At 42.5% G+C, this 17,751-nt stretch overlaps 1 protein-coding gene across 1 annotated transcript in view; it reads right to left on the bottom strand.

Moving 5' to 3' along the window:
* The window catches only part of Nid2 (nidogen 2), a 63,288-nt gene that overhangs the window by 27,659 nt on the left and 17,878 nt on the right, over nt 1-17,751 (bottom strand). The window contains exons 4-8 of the mRNA XM_038309785.1: nt 16,996-17,717; nt 8,199-8,348; nt 7,366-7,611; nt 1,802-2,002; nt 234-464 (exon numbers count right to left, since the gene is read on the bottom strand). Of these exons, the coding sequence (XP_038165713.1) occupies nt 234-464; nt 1,802-2,002; nt 7,366-7,611; nt 8,199-8,348; nt 16,996-17,717 (1,550 nt within the window). The remainder of the gene's footprint in view (nt 1-233; nt 465-1,801; nt 2,003-7,365; nt 7,612-8,198; nt 8,349-16,995; nt 17,718-17,751) is intronic.

Genomic DNA, 17,751 nt, shown 5'->3' with positions numbered 1-17,751 from the left:
ATTCACATATCAGGGGAAAAGGCTGCCTTGTATCACCCAGCCCCAGGTGCCATACTTTAGTTTCTGACATTTGGCAGGGGCTACGTTCTCGAAGTTCTACACTTGCCTGTCTACACAAGGCCACGCTTTATTGACTTTATATCTGGCACTCATAGAACTTTAATCGCACCAAAACTGTTTGATGGCTTCTAAGAAAGGATATGATTTTTGCCCAACAAAAATAATATACATACCTTCCACAGGGCCAATCTGATTGGTCACAGCAAATCTCAGCACACCCTCATCCTCACTGTATAAAGCAAAAACCCGGTCCACAGTCAGCTGCTGGGTGGCAGGGATGGCCAAGTGTCTGGGGGCATGCCGGCATGCCTTGTAAGTGATGTTCTGGTCTATGTGGTAGGACCATGTTTGGTTGATAGAACCAGAAGTGAGAGAGAAACTTCTGGAACTGGAAGAGGTCACAGCTGTAATGAACATTTTACAAGCAAACTGGTAAACTTTTAAAATACCAAAACCAAAAATGTTCATATTAGAAGTATTTTTTTTCTACAGTTTTCCACCCCATTCCTGGAGCAGGTTCCACTGAGAACTTCCTGAGTTCTACAGGAAGCTTGGAAGGAAAGACCTAGGACCCCCTTGGACCTGAGTGGAGACAAAGCCATGCTGCTGAGGAGGAGAAACAACAACCGCTACACTAAGAACAAGCATTATGATGTGCTGGTGTGCTGAAAGCCACTGGTATGCTGAGAGCTATCTACACACTACACACTACTTGCTTTGCTCCTCGTAGCTGTGCAAGACAGACACTGACTGTGTGCAGAGACCACAGAGTTTAGATAAACAGCCCAAGACGCGGGGCTTGGATGTGGTAGAACTGTAACTCAGTCTCAAGATCTGAGACGCATTCCACAAAAGTAATACTCCAAATGCTCTTCAGTTTGGTTAGCTGGCAAGACACCAGCAGAGGAAAAAGTTGTTCCTCTCTGGCTTGCTGGGAGTCATGCCCGGATTGGCCCCAGTATATTCTGGTCACAGTTAGGGTCTATGTTCTAGTCCTTTCCCTGTATCCAGCTCTATGGCTGGAAGCTGGGGGCCAGACCAAATTCAAGATGACAACAGTGACCGCTGGAGCATCTTGCATGTGGCTAGTACTGCATATAAATGTGTCAGGCTTTTGACATTGTGACACAACACTATCATCTACTAATGTGTTGGGCTGTATTTATAGCTAGCTACTCTGGGACAGATGTAGCCTCCAGGCTGCAGGCTGGACACACATACAGCTTATTACACCTTATGAAATTTACCAACTGTGTTAGGCAATCAGAAAAGATGTTTTTATTCTCATGCTAAAAGAGAAGAAAATAGGCTTTCTGTTGATATTTTCTCCATAGACTTTAAATGGCAAATCTAGGATGTGAATAAATTTTGTGTTGACTCCAAATCCCAGGTTCGTTTCATAGCACTGTAAAAGCATCTTTGTATTTAGTTTAAAGTAAACTAAAATCATCAGCTGAAAAAGTTACAGGACAATCATAAATCTTAATTGTCAATACAGTCCATGCCTGAGAGGGCAGTATTTTATCAGTTATTGCTACCAGAAAATAATGTGCAGATATTGACATCCTTATGTTCAAAAGTCATTACTCTGCTTGCCTACGTGAATACTTTCTAAAAAACAAGAACAAAATTAAATCAGTGTCACTTTGTGTTCCAGGACATTCCTGTGTTTTGAGCCTTGTCACTATCTCGTTGAGGCAGACACCATGTCCACTTTACAGCTGTGGAAACTCACACATACCTGAGTCCCCGTGATGATAAAGCTCTCTGTATGGAGCAATGAGAGCTGTGAAATTCGCCGGAATGAAGGGCACCTGACCCTCAATGTTGGTCTTAACGCTCAGATAGTTCTCTGGGTCAAGCCCGTCAGCAGTTTGAGTGATATGAACCCTCTCTTCTCCAGGGTAAAAAGTAACTTCCACCTCATGCACAAAAGTAGCACCTGCAGGGAACAAAAACTCAGCAAGTGGGTGACAAGAGATCTTATTTAAATAAATCATTCTGAGGATTGGCTGGGGCTTGGGTGGTAGACTACCTCCCTATCATAGAAGAGGCATGGCTTCAAGCTGCTAGTCACTAGTGTGTATGTCCTCTTCTGGTCTCTGATGGAGACAGTACCTAAGGAGAGCATGCCAGCTTGTGCTCAGTCCTAGCCGCAGACCTCCTGCTCTCCCAAAGTTCTCAAATCCTCCTTTAGCCAATGGCCTTTAAGATTATTACACCTACTCCAATTTATTGTAATTGCCGTACAACAGGTAAGATCAGAAAAATTACAAGATGACTAATAATACTACCATTTAAGAATGTAATAATCATTTTGCTTATGCCATAGATGGTATTCTGCAAGGCTTATATGGTTTTCCTTATACATCCATTTATTTGATTTTGGAAATTACTTTTGTTTTTAATATTACCTTGTTAAGAAAATGGTTTGATAACAGAGCCAAGAATGAGGCACTTTTAAAAATGATACAGTCTTTACAGACTAATAATGAAGAGCTAGTTGGAAAACTTAACAATATGGAGAGGGATAGCATTAATCTCACAGACAAAATCCAGTCAATGTTGAAGGGTGCTGAGACATTATCTGAAAGAATTCATGCTGCTGAATTTAATCAAAATCTATAAAAAGTTCTGATAGATTAATTGATAAGGTATCTCTCCATGAAGTTAATATGCACGCCATCAAAATTATGTCCAAAGATGTTTCTTTACTGAACAAATTTCATACCTTGAAATCCTCAATAAGGGCATTAAAATGAAACACTGGCCAGGAGACTTAGACTTTACAAAAGACAGTGATAAAGAGATTTAAAAAGATTGAGGAAATTATCAAAACTGATGAGCAGGGACAGAAGGCACAAGGATAGGATTTAGCTTCATTAGTATGTGCCAGACTCCAGGATGACTTTCCCAGAGTTTTAGCTGCCTATCCAGTAATTTCATCTGAGAAACCACCTGGCACAAAGTACCCTAAGGTAGTCAAAGAATATATATGGCAACCTATAGGTATGAGCAATCTAAAAGAAATTAAGCAATAGTATCTTATGACCCACATTGGCCATTTGTTAGGGAAATGGTGAAAATGTGGGCTTCAAACAATAAGACTATCTCACACAATTGGCTTCAATTAATCTCAGCTGTCCTAGAAGACAGACCTCAGCTGCTTTGAAAGTGCTGGGAGGGGGGGCTAGAGAGATGGCTCAGAGGTTAAGAGCATTGCCTGCTCTTCCAAAGGTCCCTGAGTTCAACTCCCAGCAACCACATGGTGGCTCACAACCATCTATAGTGAGGTCTAGTGTCCTCTTCTGGCCTGCAGAAATACACACAGACAGAATATTGTATACATAATAAATAAATAAATAAATAAATAAATAAATAAATAAATAAATAAAGTGTTATTGGTGAAAAGAGGACAACATTTTAGAACAACAGGGAAAAGCAAAAGGATTTGAGGCTTCCTAAGATCAAATTCTTGGCAAGGGCCATTACTCTGATCCTCAGGACCAGGCTCTCTACAACAAACACACCTTGTCCCTATGTAGCACAGCAGCTTTTAATACTTGGTACAGGATTCAGGAACCAAAAAAGAGAATTAAATCACATACTAGGGTTAAACAGGGCCAGAGAAAACCCTTTAGTGAGTTTTTACAAAGATTAACTAAGGCTGTACAAGTAGGTGTAACTGATTCGGAAGCTAGATGAGTACTTATTAAATCTCTTGCTTTTAAAAATGCCAACTTAGAATACAGAAAGATCCTTGGGCCTTTAAAGGTTAGATCAGCACCAATAGATGATGGATCTTGTATACAACAAATGTTGAGACATTTGACTATAGTACTGAGGCTTGGGTAAGAGAAGCGATTTCCAATGGTATGAGGAGACACCAAGATGCCAAATGTTTTAATTGTGGTAGAATAGGACATCTGAGAACGGGCTGTAGACAAGAAATTTCTAGGAATAATGTCTCCTATGGAAATGACAAGAATAGGTGGCCTCAGCCTTCTGGGATATGTAGGCGATGTGGTAAATGCTGACATTGGGCCAATAAATGTAGATCAACAAAAGACAGACAAGGCAACCCGATACCACTGGAAAACTTCTTGGGGGGCCTTTCACAGGTCCTCATGTCAAACATGGTCAAGTCATTCCCAGTCACTGTGGAGAACATATTTCACCAGAAAAATTAAAAATCCATTGCCTACTGTAAAAAAAAACCATACTGTTCTGGATGACATGGAGGATGATTAGTGTAAGTTTACCCACACTAATATATAATATAATATAATATAATATAATATAATATAATATAATAATAGTGAGTAAGAATGAATACTTGTGAGTTACTATTTATGGACAATTTACATTGGTATAGATTCTTGTATACTGATATAAGTTCAAATTATATATGTTATATTGAATATGCTCCTATTTCTGTTTATAATATTTATGAAGTTATTTTACAAATAACTATGCAAAGTTATTTTGTCAGATTGTATGCATGCATGTTTCTATCTCTGCTAAAGACATTTTGTATATTGATACGATTTTAGGATTTATCATATTGCATTATATATTTTTACCTCTGATCAAGATACTTATATACTGTTTACATTTTGAGGTCATTGTCCTTATTTACTGCACAGTTGTTTAAAGACTGTTTAATATTCTAGTATGAAGTCTTAGTCTTTAAGTTATATAGGTATTAAGTATTATAGGTCAATAGTCATTCATGTTTGTCATACTTATAGTCAGACTAATTAGGTTCTTTAGATACATAGAGATTGTATTTTGAATAGATGTGATCTTCAACCACTTCAAAGACCTGTAGAACATGGCATTTAAATAACTTAGGGTTCTGTTGACATCACACACGATTGCTCCTGGCAGCACAGATTTATTCCCGAGAGAATGTTGAGCACTAAGGACACTTCACTTGGAGCTTGTTTTCTTCTTGGCAAAACTGGCCTTTGGGTAAAGAACTGCCCATACCTCTACCACTGATAAAATACATGATATCTGAACAGGACAAGCAGAATACAGGAAAAAAGACTGCTAAACCTTGCTAAGACAAGGTCAGATGGTTATGAAAATTTTCCTGCTTCGGAAAAGGGTCTGTCAGTTACTCTAGGCCTTAACCAAAGCTGGTTGCTTCAGCATTGCAAATGAGACTTTGGGTGATTGCCCAGGTCGCCAGTTGTCTGTTATCTACCGCACATCTTGGAAGCTGCTTGATTGCACTTCCTGCCTAAACAGGTAATATTATTATCTCCCTTCTCAGGCCTTTGATGGGTTTGAAGATTAGATAGTCCTAGTTACCTTCTTCTTATGATCTAGCCGAGCCATTTCTAATATAAGACTTAAATTCCTTAGGATAAAATGATTATTAAAACATTTAGCATATGTTCCTTGTTTAATATTGTTTATGTTGGTTGTAATTCTAATTTTTATACTTGGTATCATATCTGTTCTTAGTGTATATAGTTTTGTATTGGTTTTGAAACTCTCTTGTTTAGACAAAAGGGGGAGGTGATGGGGAACCTCCTTGGCCTTTAAGAGGTTGGACTTGGTTGGGGCATGACTTAGGGTACCAAAAGAAATCACGATCCCACCCAGCTTAGCCTGTTCTTCCCAATCTCCACACCTTGATGTTATACCCCCACTCCTGTTCTATGAGTTTTCCCTTTTAATAAAGAAAAAACTTAGAACACTCTATTCAGAGTTAGCTTGTGATTATTTGGTTCACGTTTACCCCCATTTGACACTTTCAGCATCACTCAAAGAGTTTCAGTTGCCCCTGCCCTGTTTTCTTTACGGGAGTCTATATTTTGTAAGCGATAATGCAGGACTTTCTTTCTCAGCTTGCCAGGTTAGCAAACCCCACATAAACCAGGATACTCAGTAAATTTTAATTTCAGATAAATCATGAATACTTTGGTCACATATATCCTATGTAATATAATATGGGCATGCTTATATTTTAAAACTTCTTTTTTCTGAAATTCAAGTTTAACTTTGCATACTATATTTAAATCTTCAGTAAAGGAGACATACTATATATATCCTTTAAATGACATCTGAGCCGTGCAACAAGAGGTGGGGAAAGAACTTGTCTCACAGTACAGGCCTTTGTGTGCAAGAAAGGAAATGTGTGTTGCTAGTAGGTATATGAGAAGCCACCCCCTCCCCCATGCTCCCGCTGACATCTACTGAGGACTCACTGGCAAGTCACAGCTTCACCCTGACCCTCTATGGTCTCACAGCCACCCAGGTGATCTGTGTGCAGTTAAGTCTGAACAGTAGCAATCTCCGAGAGCCTTTCAACTCTTCCTCTCATGACTTTTACCAAGACTTGCTTACTCTACCTGGATATATATGTGTAAGATATGGACACATTTACAGATAACAGGCCATAAAAAATGTATTTTAAAGCAATGCTTTGGTATACATATAAATTTACCACTTATTAAAAATGAAAGAAAGCTTGCATTTTACTGAGATGGACTTGCTTGTTTTATTCATTTTATATTTATTTATTTAGCTCGTTATTTTATACAAAGAATTATCTCTTAGCTGAAGATTTCACACTGCAGGAGAATGAATATCTTCAGTCTTTTCAGAGTCAACTGGCTTTGACTTTGGAATCATTGATGCTGAAAATGTCACAGAATGGCAGAAGTACATTTAGGGACACCTCAGCAATCGTTGGAAAATGCATCTTAATCCTTACAACCTACAAATCACTGAACAATTTTCAAGAATCGGAAGTCTGAAACTCAGACAACAGTTTTTTAAAATCTAACATATTAACAGAGAATGATCCAAAGCTACATTAACTTGATACCTACTTGTTAAAGGATGACAGTAGAAGACAAGAAAATGTTACCAGCCATTAAAGCAGCATGTTTCTGTAGAGTAGAAAGCTTTGTATGTACAGCAGGAATGCTGCAATTCAAAACCTCCATATGACTGGAGTCTGAGCACAGGTGTCTCAGGCAACGCTCTACAAACTGTGTGCATTGTGTGCTCAGAGCCAAGGCTGCTTTGGAGTCACACCACAGGCAAGTGCTGTCAGAAACACCTGTATTCATTGTGGGTTTATACATTTTTTTTTTTTGAGCAACCAGAAACCTTTTTAGCAAGTTCCACATTCAGTTACATGGCCTCCTCTGTAGCCATGACTCAACTTAAAAAGCTATGACCTATGTATGTCAAGGGTGTGCAGGGAGGGTTAGGAAAAGATCTGTAGGTGTTCCACAGGTACCACTTTTGAATTCTCGTTTGCCAAATTTGAGCTCTACTCACCTGTGAGGCTGAAGCCATTCTCAGAGCCCGGCTTCTCCAAAGCAAAGAGCCAGCCAAACAGGCCTCCAATTGGGATGACGGGGAGAAGAGCCTGGGCTGCCAGCTGTGGGATGTGGCTGATGGCAGTGTAGGCTCTGCCATCATTGCCCACGATGTAAGCATGGAGATCCACACCAGTGAAGTGCACAGGAGTGTGACCCACTCGGAGGTGGCCACTCACTTTCCCATTGACTCGGTGAGGTACTCCTGAAAGGCAAAAAGAATCTTTTCAGTTTTTGCCAGTATCAAGATCAGGACAGGTGTACAGAGATAAAAGAACTCCCCTGACTACATCTAATGGTCATTCTTTGGAAAAATCACTTTAATATTATTATTATCATTATTGATGTTAGTTTTCTTGAACTAAGATCTCTATGGATGCTCACTATGAAATCCAGGCTAGCCTTCAACTCTCGACCCTCCTGCATCAGCCTCCCTCCCGAGTGTTAGGATTACAGGCATTTACCACCACATCTAGCTTAACAAGAGCCTTTGATGATGCCCTAACCAATCAACTACTCACTTAATGACCCAGCTTGTCTGTAATATCTCCTATCCTCCTTCTTTTCCCTCCCCTGTAGCTCTACAGAGTTAGGAATGGGCAAGTGGAATCATTTCTAGTTAATTCTCAAATTGAGAATAAATAAATAAAGTACTTATTATTCAGGCATCCAATCATTAGCGCTATGATTCACATAGTACAGACATAAGGATTACCAATCACAGCCCACACAGTAACTAGAAACAGGCAAGTGGTGATGCTATTCACACAGCAGCCCCAGTTTGTCAATCACCTTCTGGCAGACAGTGCTTCCCATTTCCATAAAACCTGGACTGGCAGTAGCAGCAGAAGCCAGTGGCATAGTCGGTGCAGAAGGCATGCTGGGAGCATTGGTCATGGCTGTGTTCACAGGTTTCCCTGTTGGCACTATTATACATGAAGACTGCAAAATTAAACAAACAAGCATTAGAAAGGCCAAAGGATTCCAGTATTGTCACCACTAAACTTCATCGGACACCACAGCCGCTCTGCAAAGTCAGCTTGGACTGTAATAAACAAATAGGATTTGATGTTGAGGATACAGAAATAACATGCAGCCTGGGGGATTAACTTACTTTATATTTTCTGGCAAGAAGCTCAGGTCATTGCTGCCAACTGGGTCTTATTACAACACTGGTGAACTTGGTTGAGAGCAGTCGTGAAGGCAAACTATTCTTGCAGATTAGAGTGTGCTTTATGAAATCACCATTTGGTGAGTAAAAGAAAATGACCATACACTAGCAATTTTGTATGATATGACTTAAGAGTAATGATCTTCAGGGAGCTAAGATCCAGGGTCTACAGCTAACTGTTAAGGAACCCGAACTTAAAGGATGCACATACACTTGCCTTCACATGCAGAAGGATTGGGGAGGAAAGAGAGAACAAGGAACAGGGTTAAGGAGCTTTTGGTCCTTGCAGGCTTTGTCCTTTCGAACACAAGCATGATTTCCATGCAACAGAAACAACGTAGGCTATAGTCATAGATGCTCTACAAAGCCACAGTAAACCAGAGGAAGCTTGATGTTCCAGGGATTGTTGTCCAAACTTCCCATATACTCTACCTATTACAGACAGATATTTGTGCAAGAGAGATAAGGGAAGGAGGGAGGAACATAAGAAAGAGAGAAGCCTGGAGCCAATGTCACCATGTCATTGTTTATAAAAGAAATGGCCAAAGTGTGTCTTGAAATTGGGGCACAGTTTTTTTTCTTCTTGGATTTTTGAGACAGGGTTTTACTGTAGCTATCAAGCCTGTCCTGGAACTAGCTCTTGTAGATCAGGCTGGCCTCGAATTCACAGGGATCCTCCTGCCTCTGCCTCCCGAGTGCTGGGATTGAAGGCGTGCACCACCACCACCCAGCTTGATAAATTCTTTTTACCAGGATGCTGAGCAATGCACCAATTCTAAGTACGGCCACCAGGAGGCAGGGTGGCTGGCTGTGCATGCTCTACCTCACAGCCACGGGAGTCAGAGTAGGCTAGAAAGAGATACCAAGAGATTTCGGATAAAGCAGGAAGGGCAAAAATTTCTAGTGCATTCTAGCCACTGGTGCTGTAAGTACCAACTCTGGCTACTCACAGGAAAAAACAGACTGTGGTGGCCTTCCAGGAATAAGTCTGAAAATGAGGAATGGGTGGAAGGAATCAAAAACTCAATATTTACTTAGAGTATTCCAGGTGAGAATAAAAAAACCAAGACAATGAAAAGATCTAGCTCCCTGTTATAACAATGTAACCGGCACAACCACTTACATCAGCAAACACAAGGATAAGAGAGATAAAATTTAAGCTGGCTTGATATAGATTAGGCACTCTTCCGCCAGCTTTAACATTAACCCTCCATCTGCACCAGATCCCTGGGTAGCAAGTACCATTTTCATCTGTTTTCCAGAAAAAGAAATGGAAACAAAGAAGACTAAGATGACTCACCTGATGTCACAAGGGCTGTGAGCAACTGGGGTGGAACTCTGAAGGTTCTGGGTCCTTACTACGCCCCAGTGTTACCCAACTAAGGCTAAGGGTATGCTTGCAGCACGTTGAGAAAAACGCACAGGTAAGAAGAGGTGAAAGGGACTGGAGATGGCTCAGCAGTGAAGAACAGTAAGGACCGGAGTTCAGTTCCCAGCATTCAGCATGGGCGACAACATGGTCACCAGTAACTCCAGCCACACAGGATCTTATGCCCACTTCTGGACTCTTTGGGCATCTACACCCATGTGCACATTCCCAAGCACAGAGAGTTACTGAGAAATACTGAGAGTAGCACAAGCATTCCTTCTTCAGTTAAAGCATCCTTGAGAAGCTGCATGTTGAGGGGGTCATTGGGTCAGAACACCTTAGTTAAAGGGAAAAGTTGGTGAAGAGCTGTAAGAATGGAGTCAGTGACTTGTCTGAGAAATTACAGCTTTATAAAAATGGAAAATTAGGTATACCTCAACTTCTTCGACAAGAAAAACTCTTTTTGCATAACTTTCTTTTTAATAGCAACAAAATTCACTGCAGGGGGAAAAAGGGAAGAATGGATTGTGACAAGATAGCATGGCCTTTTCTATGTAGAAAACTCCTTATTGTTATCATTGGTTTAGGAGTGAGGAGTGTGTGTGTGGGGGGCGGTGGTTGGAACATGGATCCCAGGGCCTCGTGTATACACTGAGCATGAACTTTCTCACTAAGTTATGCCCCATCTCCACAAAAAACAGGGTAAGTAAAAAGATGTTAGTGTAACTCAAGTGTGTCAAAGAACAAAGGTTCCCCCGCTCGAGCTGGTGCACATGTAAAGAAGTGTGCTCCTGAGTCAGCACAGGTGGAGTTTTGGAAGGTCACAAGCTGGGTCATCTTCAGTCCCTCTGGGAGACCGCAGGCAAGCGCCATCTGCACTCCTTTACCTAAGAATTCTCCAAGATGTGCGGCAATGTAAGCATACTGAGGAGCCATTTTCAGCTATGGCCGATCAAAAGAAAATCAGTTTCCACACATGGTTTGGCTTGCAAAATAAGTAAGCAATGGATGGGTTTGTGCTGTATCCCTGCTGTTTGTTATTTTGTGAAGACTTATAGCCCCAGTCATTCTAAGCCTCGTCAGGAAATGAGGAGTGAGGACGAAGAGGGGACTAGAGATGGGAGAGCTAGGTTAATTTAACTAAAGCATTAGGTATGATCATGAGTCACAGAGCCTGTTGAGTAACTCACAGGAGACTACATGCAAAATAATTGTTTAATATTCATTTATTTATTAGAAAGGGTGAGAGTGTGTGTGATGGCCAGAGGACAACCCATGGGAATCAGCTCTCTCTTTCTACCACATGGGTCCCAGGGGTCAAACTCAGGTCATCAGGCATGGTGTCCATCTCTCAGGTCCCAGACAAGGATTCTAAAGTTAATGAGAAACCGAATAGAAAAAAAGCTTCCTTATAAAAGCTATGAGCAGACTAGAACCATAACTACAATGGGTCAAGTACTTTTTGGTAAGCTAACCTGAGACTCTCCTCAGATTTTTATGAAAATTTGTTTTTTGAGAATGGAACTTGAACCAAGCACACACCCTTCTCAGTCACATGGCAACCCCAAACTCAGGAAGATTTACTTCATGTATGCCCTCTTCCACATCCACATGCACTTGCACACTTAACACCTACAGTGGAAATGTGTTGGTGATAGCAAACACCTCACACAATTTTCTTCCTTTCCTTTATCCACCAGTTAAATGAGTATTTACTAAACACTCTCCCTGAGCCATGAATCTAGAAGTCAAGCAAACAGCTGCTTTGGAGCTTACATTCTCCTGGGCAGCAGCCAATAAACAAGTATGGCTGACTTCAGTGAGCTGGGACCTTGGTAGTAAAAAGTGCTAAGGAAGAGCAGGAGAAAGAAGTGATCTATCTAGGAGACTCTGATCTAGGAGACTCCGGAGGCAGAACCAACAGGGTCTTGCTGATGAATGTGAGGTGCAAGAAAGAGAACAGAGTGCGGCATGAGTCAGTGTGGGAAACCGGGAGCTGCACTCAGATGACTGGCAGCTTTGACAGCTGCTGAGGATTGCTTGGGGAAACCCATCTCCACCCTGACAGCATTGGCCACCCTCAGCTTGGCACCATCTACCCCTTACAGTGAGGGTTAGTACATTAGAAACACTGAGGTAACTGTTAAAAAGACGAATTCTGAGGCCCACCTTAAACCCACCAGTTTCTTCCCAACTCTCCATGGGATTGGAATTGCCAGGAGTCTATGCTTCAGCCTCCAGCAGCTACAGGTGGTCAAAACGCTGTGCCGCTGAAGCTGGGTGGGCAGGGGCAGAGGCTGCCAGGTTTAAATAATATCCATTTGTCATAGACTTGTCATCTGAGGTTGGATAATGGCAAAGGCAGCTTAGTGTTAGGGATTTTTTTTTTTTTTTTTTTTTTTGGTTTTTCGAGACAGGGTTTCTCTGTAGCTTTGGAGCCTGTCCTGGAACTAGCTCTTGTAGACCAGGCTGGTCTCGAACTCACAGAGATCCGCCTGCCTCTGCCTCCCGAGTGCTGGGATTAAAGGCGTGCGCCACCGCCGCCCGGCAGTGTTAGGGATTTTTAAGTCTCACTTTTCCCCCCACTTAACTAAAAACAACAACAACAAAAACCTTTCTCATATCCTTTAACAGAAAAAAAAATGGGGTGGGGATATATAAGAAAATGAAGCAGGGGTGCTGCCAGAGCACTTGAGCCTTATCCTAATTGGGAGTTTTAGCAAAAATAGAAATTTCTCCTCTTTACTTGTTCCGATCCATCTGTCAATCTGTGTGGTTTTTTTCTTTTTCTTTTTTTTTTCTTTTTTCCAGAAAGGTTTAAGCACTTGTCTTCCGTCCTTGGCTTGTCTGCCCTCCTTACAGAGGGCAGCCTCGGGAAAGGAGGCCCCACAGTGCGCATCATAGAGGACACAGGGTTTCCTGAGCCTGTCCCAAAGCAACTGGGCACACCTGTACCTTTAAAAACACCTTAAGAACCAGAATCAATGTTTTCACTACAGACAGATCTTTTTTCTTCCAGATTTTCTCCCCTCCCAGAATGACAGACTATACAGGAACAGTGTATCCTCTTTTGCTGCAGCAGCAGCAAGCACTCCCTTCCAGTCTCCATGTCATCAAGTACATACAGAGCGTGTGGTGATGTCGGTGGCAAACTGCCTCTAAGACTTGGTTGTGGCTGCTCACATCAGCTCAGCTATCAGGACACTGATAGGCTCCCTCTCACCTTCTGGACAAGGGACAGGACCCATCAAGGAATCTCCACACACAGCTGTTCTCAGAGGTATGGGAGCCTCTACTCACAGACTGTCTTGGCAACCTGGAGGTAGACATGAGTGTGAGGCTTTGGGGCCTGGTGAGCTGGGTTGAGTGTACAGTCTGCTAGAATTTCTTCAAGAATGAACCTTCAGTGAGCAGGACGCTTGAGTAACCCACCCTGAAGAGCAGAAAGAGAGGAACTTGGGCTCTTCCAGGATGAATGACTTCCAAACAGAAAGAACAGGACCCCTGCGTGGGGCAGAACACACAAAACATCTGGAGCCTAAGTGCACTTCCTTCTAGTCAATATTGTCACCTGAGGTCATACCCAGGTTCTTACAGAAGAACCTCAACAGGTTCAAGAGCACTAAAACCCCTTAACCAGCCTCATTGCCTGTTCCTCACAGTACAGGCAGTTGGATCCCTATTAGCTGAAGCTTCATTGACAAATCTTATCTCACTTCATCCCCAGCCCCATTTCTACTTCTGTACCTATCTTTCCAGAATGTTCTCAAAATCCCACCTTCTCTTGCCTCAGACTCAGATCCCCACAACCTACTTCAAGCATCCCCTCCTTCAGTAAGACTTCCCTGGTTGCAGCCACAAACACAGATGTAACCCCTCCATGGAATCCCTGACCCTCTGCAATGTCTGCCTTGTACTCAGAGAGACAGTAGCTATTTCCAGCCTTCAAAACGAGAAGGCTAACACTAACTCGCTCCAGTCAACCCTGAACATCAACCAAGACAATGCAATCTAAAGTCTCTTCTTAGGGAAGCAGCAAGCACAATGCATGTCAAGCAATCTTCCCCCATGGTTCCCACACAGAGTAAAGCATATGGGTGCTTGGGTAATTTCTTGGCATGACAACAAACTACTGTTAAATACAAGTCACCTCAGAGAAAGGATGCTCACGCATTCCCTGTACTGCTGGCTCTATGAGCTATGAAATCAAAGAAGCAAAAGATACAACGTCAGAACCTGAGTGTGCCTGATGCAGACATAGAAATTTGAAGAGAATCTAGAATTCTGAATTTAAAAAAGTAGTCTATAGGTGGCCAAGCATATCAGTTCACAACAGCATCCCAGACCTAAGGAGACAACGGCAGGTGGATATCTGTGAGTTTAAGGCCATGCTGGTCGATGCTGTACAAGTTCCAAGCAACCTGGGGTTACAGAGTGAGACCCTATCTCAAAAGTAAACAGAAGACAGTTAGCCAGGCAGACAGACAGACAAGAAGATAGGTAGATAGATATATTGATAATCTATAGGACTGGGGAAATGGTTTAATCAGGAAAGTATTTGCCTTATAAACATTAGGACCCAAGGTTAATTTCCAGAACCCCCGTTACAAAACCAAAACAGAGAAGCAGTTCCTTAGGGCTTCCTGACCACCAGTCTAGATGATGTGTCAAGTTCTAGGCCAGCACTCCTGAGAATGACACACATTCAAGGTTGTCCTCCATCCTCGACACACTTGCAAACATATGCACCTGTGCACACATGTGCGTCCTATTGAAAGCAACACTAAAAAGAAAGAATTTCTGGGCCTTTAACAAAATCCTAATTCCCTGGTTCAGCAAACTGAATGCTACACACTTAAAGGGGATGCTAAAATTTATTGGGAATGGTGTTTTCTATTCAGAGAACAAGGTTCAGACAGTGTCTTTCCTCCAAGTACATAACAGATCTGCGGGGGAGCTTGAGACCATGCACCACCAGGATCCATGGACTTTCTACTCCAGAGCTGCTTCTTGCCAGGTCTCAGTGACCCTCATGTCACCAGCGTTCCAGAGTTAGCCCCACAGTTGCCAGATAAAGCTCTGGGATGCTAGGGGCTTCCTTTCAAACAAATCATAACAATCACATGCTTCTATACTTAGACATTCTATTAGACATTCTTCCCCTGAATGCATCTTCCATAAACGTTCCGTCATTTAAGATGTCAATAGTTGGCTACATCTGGCAGCTGGTAAACAGCACAGTTCGTGCCCCTCCTGGGTTATGCCAGTGCCTCAGTTCCCAACAGCCAATTCAATTTCAGGCCCTTCTGAAGAGCCATGGCCAGTCTTTGACATTGTGACTCACTGTTATCTACAAAGTTCTCATTTTGAGAACCACAACTGAGTTACAAAAGAAGAGAAATCTCATAATGTTTTCAGTTTTGTGTTGGGCCATATCCACATCCACCTCGGGAGCAGGTGACTGCACACAGACCGGCTTTTCAGTAAGTGTGCGCTCTTTCTGGGTCAGGAAAACCAGCCCCCAACAAAAGGCCACTCAGAAACACATCTGTACAACAAAATCCCTTTGAGAAAACCTTTGATTCATTCATATCTGTAAGTCTCTTTAGGCAGAAAGAAGTAACATGGAAACTTTTGGAGACTGTTAGAAGGATCTGTAAATTCTAGAACCTTCAAAAAAAAATGTATGTTTTTGGATTTACAGAAGTCTGTAAATCAGAAAAGGCAGAAATCATCTGACTCCATCATGGAGAAGGGAATCAGGGCCAAAAACTTTTTAATGAGTCCTTTTTGTGTTCACTTTTTCCATTTTCCATCCTGTTGTCCATTCTTCACCTGTCCTCCATCCTACTTCCGATGTCTTAAATCCTCAAAAATTAGTACCGGCAGCCACTATTTTCTTTTAAAGAACTAATGTAGGCGCTGAGAACTTCACATACATTTATATCAAATCCTGGCAATTTATCTACAAGAAATCAGAAGCTTAGGGGTGAAATAAGTTGCCTCAATAGCGCCAAGGTTCAGAAATGACCTCACTTCTCTTCCACTAACTATCACTTAATGCCCTGTTAAACACAAAGTGGTTTTCTTTCTTCATGAAATATTTCTCCAAACAACTTCCTGAAAAAAAAAAGGCATAGCAGGACCCAGTCCTCTTTGTTAGGTTAGTGTTTTTGTCAGAACACTGGTGGAACAACCGAAAAGCTGAACCATCACCACGGAGAAAGAGGGGTCACCTCTGACCTTTCCTCCGGGACAAGAGGGATGAACCCAGGGCCAGCTTCCCAGCTCATCAGTGTGGGTGAAATGCTGTCCCCTCCGGGCATTTCCCACCTCCCTCCAGCTCTGGCCAGTGAGTCATGCAATGAGAATAAGGCTCAGGGAGGCAAAGGCCACAGCCGAAGGGGCCAGAACCAGAAAAAGAAAAAGAAAAAAAAAACCCCAAAAACCAAAACAGCAGACACAGGTATTTACCATGTCCTCCCCATAGGCTCTTCAGCACGTTTGCCGAAGCCTGCACAACTCACAATAGTCAAGGCCAAACGGCCTAGTCCTCCACCCTTTATCGCCTATTAAGCCTCCAAATGGCTCACCTTCCCTGAACTTGCAAACTAAAATATTTCATTACACTTGAGAGGATAGCTGGCACAGCGGCCCAGTTCTTTCCCCACTCCATGAGGCCTAATTTTTAGAACACATTATTAATGGTCACGAGACTCCAAGAAGAACTCTCCTGCCAAAATTTACTTGGAAAAGGGAATTTATCTCCTCAAACCCAAGGAGAAAAAAATCAGTTCTATCTTCTTGCTAAATTTTTCACCTATTCACTTAGGAGAAAAATCACAACTCTATTTTAGTTTTGTTTTGGAAATGGTCTCACTCTATAATCCAGGGTGGCCTAGAATTCTCTGTATAGCTCAGGCTGGCCCTCAGTCTCAGCCTCCCCTGTGCTGGGATTACCATATGTGAGTGACCACATCGAGCTTGACAATTCTACTTTTTTTTTTTTTAACGAAAACTTCAAACATTCGGTTTTCCAATGCACTTACCCTGATCATTAGAACCAAGACGGTCCTCCACTCCTACCACATACCTCCCTCCAAGGGTAGGCACATGACCAGACACTGGGTAATCTGGAAGGACTTCTCCTTCCAGAGGAGGGACAGGAACATCCGGCTCTGAAGGTTCTGGCCCTGCGTCGGGGTAGGGCTGACTGCTTCTGTTCCCAAGATCTTCCTCGCCTGGAGTCAGGAAAGCTGCATCTGCCTTCAGAGGAGCCAGGGTTCTGGTACCCATATGATCCAAAAGCTTCACTGGGTCCTTGAAATCCAGGACCTCTACCTCTCCCACAGATGCTCCCTGTTTGGTCTGAAGGTCCAAGGAAGCTGATTCTGTTTCCCAATAGGGTGACCAGTCACCACGGCGTGGCAAAGGAGAAGCCTGACCAGGATCTGGAGACAAGGTCCCACTCTTGACAGGGCCTGGATCAGACTTTGAATTGAATGACACATCAATTCTGCTGTGGCCATCCAAAGCCTCCCCTGGTTCAACTGGTGGGTATTCAACGTCTTCTTCATTCTCATCGTAGTAATCAAAATTGTCCTCAGAATAGCTCTCCAGGGCTGCAGCTTGGCTGAAGGAATGCTCCAGAGAAGCTGAAGAGTGGGCTGCAGAAAGGTCACCTTTAACTGCTGCTGGCCTGACACTGTCCATGGGAACCCTGCTGCCGATATGAAAAGCCCATGCTCCAGGAATCCCCAGGTTACTTAGTCTAAGAACAAAGGAAAGAGCTTATTGTGACATGT

The sequence above is a fragment of the Arvicola amphibius genome, chromosome 13 (assembly GCF_903992535.2).
Source record: "Arvicola amphibius chromosome 13, mArvAmp1.2, whole genome shotgun sequence".
Classification (NCBI taxonomy): domain Eukaryota; kingdom Metazoa; phylum Chordata; class Mammalia; order Rodentia; family Cricetidae; genus Arvicola; species Arvicola amphibius.
The sequence above is the reverse complement of the archived record's forward strand: the minus strand, read 5'-3'. Positions and strand labels throughout refer to the sequence as shown.